Here is a 7,971-nt window from a genome sequence, read left to right as displayed (position 1 = left end):
GCTGTTGTTCTATCAGCTGTGGCTGCACTGAGTGCTGAGAAAGGATTTGGTCAGGGGTGAGATGAACGACGAGGCGCCATCCTGGACGATCAGGCAAACATTCCTACAGGTGACCTGTTAGCGCTTGTGGAGGAATGTGTACAGGAGGCCAACAGAAACCCCCCTACCCCTACAAATACCACAGTGTGTGTGATGTTTGATGTGTAAACCCAACTTTGTGATCATAAAGTTAGTCTATCAACACCTTCTTGCTGTAAGGATGATTATCATAATAAGCAGTAAACAGCATTATTTATTAATATCAGGAATATTCAGCAATCACTGGCTGGTTTATAAATTGGCATTGCCCAGTCACAGCAAACAGACCGTTGAATATTTAACTTATGCTGCAAATTTAGTAATCGTATTTTATGCTCACTTTTCTTTCCTGTTTTTCTAGAGGGTATAGTTGAAGGCAGAAGCAGCAAAACAACTTGAGAGGGAGACAGATGTTTTTCCAGATGTAATAAATATCTTTCTTTTTCTTTCTAACTCAATTTCCTGCCACAGCTTTGAAGTGCATGCATGCTGTAGGACATCAGCTAAGGCTTATGGCTATTTCACAGGGACCCAAACATACAGTAACTGTAAGCGATATGATTGTATATTTATGCATGTGAATCTACTATACAGAACTTTATTTAATTATTTTTTTTTTTCACAGTTTTCATGGCATCTCTTGCATACGAAACCAAAGTTCTCAGGTCACACAATGCACCAGATGTTAGTCATTTAATAAAGTTAGTGGAACTGAGCAGATTTCCATTCTTTATCAAATTATGAAGTCTAAGCGAGTTAATGAATTATATTTTTCTGATCTTCCTTGTTGTAAAATATATGAATGAGAGTTTAAAAAGTCCTTTACTTTGAAGCATCTTTTTTTTTTTTTTTTTTACAATTTAAAATAATGTTTATAAGCATTAATATCTGTATATACTACTACATGCATTTTTAACATTTCAATTCGTATGAATTGACATGATTTAATGAACAAAAGTAAATTTGCAAATTATCAATGTTTAAATTAACATTATCTTAATATGTGCTTTTAAATGCTGTAAAACATTTGCCTAATGCATTAAATAAATAGTTCACCAAAAATAGTTCCAAGATGTACATAAGTTTGCTTCTTCATCAGAAAGATTTGGAGAAATGCATCACTTGTTCACCAATGGATCTTCTGCAGTGAATGGGTGCCGTCAGAGTGAAAATCCAGACAGGTGATAAATACATCACAATAAAGCACAAGTAATCCACACGACTCCAGACCATCAATTAACATCTTGTGAAGTGAAAAGTTGCATGTTTATAAGAAACAAATCCATAATTAAGCCATGTTAACTTTACACATTCGCTTCTAGCCAAAATATCAGCTAATAATCTATAATAACGCTTCCTCCAGGGAAAAAGTCCACCACCTGTTGTTCCCTCACATCAAAATCCACAGATATATGGATGGATTTGTTTATTACAAACACACAGCTTTTCACTTCACAAGACGTTAACTGATAGATTGTTAATTGATAAATTTTCAGCCTTTTTTAAATATTGTAAATGGATTGAACCTTATTGTAAAATGTTACCAACAAAATAAAATAATATCCAAACAAACCAAATAAAGTTAAAATGAAATCACTGAAACATTTGTTTTTATGGTATGTGTTTATATTTCTTTGTATTTTCTAAAAGCTTACATATAGTATACTGGAGTGATTTTGTTACAGTCAAAACGTGTTCCTGCATGTACTGTACTTGTCCTGAGGGGGATGACCCTCATTCAGAGGTCATCTCTGTGCACCTGGACTGCATTCCCACTGATAACAGCACACCTGCGTGCTCAGTTGTGCTGCTCAACAATAGTTATGGCCTTCTACCATACCTGTGTGTAACATATTGTTATATTTGATTTATTTTGTAGCAAGTACAAATCCACAGTGTGCATTTATTTTAAAGAATAATCAGGAGCAAGTATTTTGTCTATAAAAGAGTTTGTGAGCAAGACACTTTTACTGGATTTTGGATCCCATTACATAAGGGGTTTTACGTAACTTTTAACCAAAAAAATAAAACGAACCTTTCTCAGGGTATCTTGCCCTGGTTCAAATCAAGTTACGCTAAATAATAAAGACTGTTTGTTTCCTTGTCATAATGAAAGGGGCAAATGGTCTCCACAACACAGACTCCAACTCAGATGACATTATTCTTCTGGAGCGGGAGGGTCGTAACCGAGGCGGCTGGCGGAAGGGAAGTGAGCCCAGAAGGTTCTGGCCAATTCCTCAATCTTGTCATAGCCAGCGTGAGAACGCAGCTCTTCAATCCAGCCGAAAAAGTCTGAAGATGTCAGCGCCCAGTTAGGCACACTCCGTTTTTCCCTCGATTCAGCTGTAAGCCAAGAAGAAAGGCAAAAAAGAGGTCGACACGAGAGATCTGAGAACAGATCCTTATACAGGACATCAATGTTCAGTTCTAAATCATACTGTTTAGTATTGGGTACAATGGGAAAAAATATCTTCCAAATTTCAAACAAACAAACAAAAAAATTAGAATAGTCACTTCTTTTTTTTTTTTTTTCTTGAAAGAAATAACTTTTAGATTTTTTTGTTTTGTTTAATATGATTAAATCCATAGACTTTCAGTAACTATGGAATAAATATTATATAACTATTCATTTTTAATATACTTTTCTCCCCCAACGATCATATTTTAGGACATTGTAGAACCCCATTGCACTTTACAGGATACATGTGAAATCATTAATAAAGAGAATTTAAAACTCACCTTGGTTTTCCACTGCCTCTGTAAGGAAAATAAATAGAAGGACATTTAATATATAATTAATTGAATAAATATACAAAATATATTTGTAAAACAGCATAGATGTAACTCTTTTAAGGCTAGAAATCAATAAATGCGAATGAGATGTAATTACTAAGTAATGTGTAAAGCTTGAATAGAATGTGGCACATCTGGTAGGAAAGTGGACTTTCTAAATTACTGCACTAATCATTTCATTCATGCACCGCTTCTGAAGAAAAAGCAGTTGAATATTTAAACTGAATATTTTTTAAACTGAATATTTAAACTAAATGATAGCTGCATAGAGGGTAGCAGTTCATGTACAGTATATATATATATATATATATATATATATATATATATATATACAGTTCTCAGAGTGATCCTTAAGGTCTTGATTTAATTCCAAGGATATCATATCATTCATAAGCTTCCATTCATCTGTTATCCTTGTAAGTTACAGATTCTGTATTCACAGCGGCTGACTGTTAAAAAATGTGCACATGCACACACACAGGTTTAAAAAAAAGCAGAGCTGTCTGTTTCTGTAAGCAGTCCTGTGTTTGAGAGGAACAGCCGAGCTATTGTCTGTTCTCAATGTTCTGCCAGTTTTCTTTCAGAAATTTCAGCATGTTTGACAAAGCCAGAATATTTCAGCTAAAACGTGCCTCAAATCTGGTAGCCTTTAGCTGTTTTTACATTATTTCTGCCATCTTTTCAATTCTTATCTAGTTCACAAGAGCTATCACAGAAAACTCTTGAACTGAATGTAACAGCTCTTGAGAGTGAAAACAAAATTTCAGTAACACTTTCTGTGAAGCCTGTTTATAATGCATTATAAGAGTATTTTAATGCATGCATAATGCCTTACAAAAACCTATATGTGACCCTGGACCACAAAACCAGTCTTAAGTCACTGAGGTATATTTGTAGCAAAAGCCAAAAATACATTTTATGGGTCAAAATTATAAATTGTTCTTTTATGCCAAAAATCATTAGGATATTTAGTAAAGATCATGTTCCATTAAGATATTTTGTAAATTTCTTACCGTAAATGTATAAAAAGCGTTGTAATATTCATTGCTAAGAACTTCATTTGGACAACTTTAAAGGCGATTTTCTCAATATTTAGATTTTTTTGCACCCTCAGATTCCAGATTTTCAAATAGTCGTATCTCGGCCATATATTGTCCGATTCTAACAAACCATACATCAGTGGAAAGCTTATTTATTCAGCTGATTTCAGATGATGTATAAATCTCAATTTCGAAAAAATTTACACTTAAGTCTGGTTTTGTGGTCGAGGGTCACATAATGTATCATCTCATGATAAATTGTAGCAACACTTACCAGTATCCCACCTCAACAGCAGCAAAAGTTTCAACACAAACAAAATAAGTACCTAACAATTCATTATTATTATTTTTACACAAATACATAGACACCATAGCTACTTATTATAAAGTGTGACTGAATTATTTTATTGTAATATCAAAACCACATTGCATTGTTTAGACGCAAAAGGGTTATCAGTAATCTTAAACTAGCTCAAACTGAAATTAATATTAGCCTTATAGAAAACACTCAAATATGAACAACCACTCCTGACCACTATAAAGATAGTAATATATTGTGCAGATCTTAAACAAGATGAAATTACGAGAAAACATCAAGATATGAGAATTACATTATAATGTCTTAAGAATACCCATAAAATACATTATAAATGCAGGCTTCATAGAAATTATTACCAAAATATGAGTAATGGTATTCACCAAGGTGAGCAATGGTGAAGATGTGAAGATGTATAAAAAAAAAAAAAAATTCCATACACTATTCGAAAGTTTGTGGTCCATAAGAATTAAGAAAATAAATATAGACTTTTATTCAGCAAGAATGCATTAAATTGATCAAAAATGACAGTAAAGACTTTTACATTGCTAGAAAAATTTCTATTTAAAATAAATGTTATTTTGAACTTTCTATTTATGAGCGAATCCTGAAAAATTAGCGTCATACTTTCCTCAAAAATATTAAGCAGTTTTAAAAATATAAACTATTTCAACACTGATAATAGTAAGAAATGTTTCTTGAACACCAAATCAGCCTATTAAAATGATTTCTGAAGGACCACGTGACACTGAAGACTGGAGTAATGATTTTAAATTGTAACATTTCACAGTATTGCTGTTTTTACTGTAATTTTGATCAAATAAATGCAGCCTTGGTGAACATAAGATAATAATATATACATAAAAAAACACACACTGACCCCAAACTTTGAAAGGTGATGTATATACATCCCAAAATTGTCAGCTTTTCTTACCTGAGAGACAGAGCAGTCCAAGCCAAACCAAACACAGGAAGAGTGAGAAACACAGACGAAACATGGTCACCCACTGAAAGTAATACAGCAACAGACTCAATATAAGGCTCTACAGTCATTTTTCTATCCATTGTCAAACTTCAAAGAGATTCAAACATAAAACATTTTGAAAAAAAGAAAAAAAAGAAAATGTATTAAAGTAACCATGGAAATGAATCTTGCATCATTTGTCGGCCTAAGATTACCTGCGGCAGATGTTCCTGGAGACTGTGGTGTGTCTTGGTGCCCAGTCCTTTAAGTAGAACACCAAGTCAGGGCTGGAACGGTGTTGTTTACCTTTCACATGGACCTTTCATATGTCATACCCTTCATTTCTTTGCTCGTTTACTCTATACCTTTTTGTTTGCAGGGGATTCTCACACTTCTCTCCACAGCTGAAAGAATCCCTTGTTAAAGTAGAGACCTTACTGTCCAAAAATTCACAGACTGAAGAGATCTCAGAGAAACCTTTCTCAGGGTTTCCACCTTTTTTAGAACATAATGTTGTCTGTATGTGTGTCAGTTTCAAAGATACATTTCATGTGGAAATTTATCCAAACTAACACATTGTAACACATTCCAGGACAGATGTATACAGCTGCAGTCAAAATTATTCAACCCCCTTGACCTGCAAGACGTTTTGCTGCAGAGAATCAAAATTTTATGAAAACAACTCAACAAAGGTATTAGTACACTAGAGAAAGTTTATTAATACACATTTGAGTAATTCTAAGAAAGTAAAGTTAATGAATAATTTAAAAAAAAGAAATTCAAAATTATTCAACTCCCAAAAGTCAAAATCGGTGCAGAATCTTTTAGTGTTTAAAACCTTGGTCCATTCCTCCATTCACTGATAATCTTTGGTTTTCACGTTGCCACTGCTTTCTTTAAATTCAACAAATTATTTTCATTGAGAATTAAATCTGGAGACTTAACAGGTCACTCAAGAACATTCTACGACTGATCCCTGAACCAAGCATAGGCAGATTTGGATGTATACTTTGGGATGACTGTCCTGCAGGAAAGTCCATTTTTCATTATCTTTAGTCTTTGCATCAAAGGCATCACATTTCTTGAGATTCCCGAGATCGCGGACCGCAAGGGCACTTTAACATTGGACCTCAATGGCGCAGGGGCTCGTTTTCTGGTACAACGCATTTTAAGCTAAGGAATAAGGCTACCAGCTATATGGATCTAGGAATGTTTAATGAATTATTTAATGAAATCTTCATGTAGCCTTAGATTTTCTAAAGTAATAAAGTTATTTCCACATTAAAGCTTCTCTATAGCTTTTGTGTTAACTTGTCATATTTGCTACTCAACTTCAGCACATGCAAGGAAGGGCTAATTGTATGTATGTGTAACAGCTCAAGCTAATTCTGTTTTCTAATAGAGTTTCTAAAGGTTTAATTGGGTTTTAAGATCATTTTGTTCCTCACCATACAAATAAATGACTGAAAAACCAGTAATGTTGAATAGAGGTTGAATAATTATGACATAGCTGTATTGTTAAAAAATCTTATAACTCAAAAATATTACATTTTATAACACAGTAAAGTGTTATAGATGCAGTTTTTATAAAGTCCTGGATCTTCAGCAAAGCTTGAATTTGTAAAGTACTGCAGTCTCTGGGGGGGTTGAATAATTTTGATTGCAACTGTACATATCTGTTGTAAATTAATTTCTATGTTGCACATAAAAAGTCTACTGAAAAGTTGATTTTAAATGTATGAAAAGTAATTATCTTAAAATAATATGTCCCTTTAGGTCACCAAAGCACTTACAGGAGAAAAAAAAAACCGCAGATATTTTGATCAAGAAATTTTTACTATACTGTAGCTGTGTGTGTATTTTGTAATATTCTCATTTTATTATTTTCTGTGAGGTTAGTAGTCAAACATTTGTCCACTGAAATTGTTTATGCATCTCCCTAAGAGTGAGAGAAACAGAGAAAGTACATGGCTGTGTGTGCTATGACTAACAGCCACTGCTTAAAAAAAAAAAAAAAAAAAGATAATAATAATAATAATAATAAAACGTTCCACATGCTTCAAAATATTTCTAAATTTGGCTATTTTTCAGGCAGGCAACACAATAAATGCAGGACATAGCAAATTATAATAACTAAATTATAATCTAATAATGCTTGTTAATATTATTAATGAAATGTCTGCTAGCCTTTTCATATTAGAGGTCCCTGGTTTGGCTGAGAGTGTGAGTGGGCGTCTCTGGGTTCCAAAATGTTGCCAACCTTTGATAAACCGTTAATAGCATATAGTTTAATACGGCAAAATACTTCAGCGCCCTCTAGTGAGCAGTACATGCAAACACAAATACTTTTTTGGAGGCTACACTCATATGCCACTAGTAGTAATAGTGCACTAGGGCACAATTGTACTGTGCACAAATAATTTTCAGTATATATAGACGTGTGTGTGTGTATATATGTCCTAACACATTTGGAAAAATGTACAGGATAAGAAACACTATTTCTTATCATTAAGTACCAAATCAGCACATTAGAATTATTTCTAAAGGATCATATGACACTGAAGACTGGATGACAGAATGGCTGCTGAAAATGTAGCTTTTAGAAGAATTATTTTAAATTGTGACAATATTTTACATTACTACATTTTTTTACTGTATTTTTTGATCAAATAAATGCAGCCTTAGTGAGCATAAAGAGATTTCAAAAACATTTAAAACAATTACTGACCCCAAACGTTTGAACTATAAATCACCAAGAGACAATAAGACAACCTTGCCAA

The 7,971-nt window shown here is 33.2% G+C and overlaps 1 protein-coding gene across 1 annotated transcript; it reads right to left on the bottom strand.

Moving 5' to 3' along the window:
- Positions 1–2,236: 2,236 nt before the first annotated feature.
- Positions 2,237–5,225, bottom strand: otos2 (otospiralin 2). The gene is made up of 3 exons (XM_058777952.1): positions 5,162–5,225; positions 2,818–2,835; positions 2,237–2,421 (listed from the first exon to the last, which is right to left on the bottom strand). The coding sequence occupies exons 1-3, from the start codon at positions 5,223–5,225 to the stop codon at positions 2,237–2,239; spliced, it is 267 nt and encodes an 88-aa protein (XP_058633935.1).
- Between the last annotated feature and the right edge of the window lie 2,746 nt (positions 5,226–7,971).

Source organism: Onychostoma macrolepis, chromosome 06, assembly GCF_012432095.1.
Source record: "Onychostoma macrolepis isolate SWU-2019 chromosome 06, ASM1243209v1, whole genome shotgun sequence".
Lineage (NCBI taxonomy): Eukaryota > Metazoa > Chordata > Actinopteri > Cypriniformes > Cyprinidae > Onychostoma > Onychostoma macrolepis.
The sequence above is the reverse complement of the archived record's forward strand: the minus strand, read 5'-3'. Positions and strand labels throughout refer to the sequence as shown.

Coding starts and splice junctions, on each gene's coding strand:
- otos2 (XM_058777952.1), bottom strand. CDS start 5,225: ATGTTTCGTCTGTGTTTCTCACTCTTCCTGTGTTTGGTTTGGCTTGGA.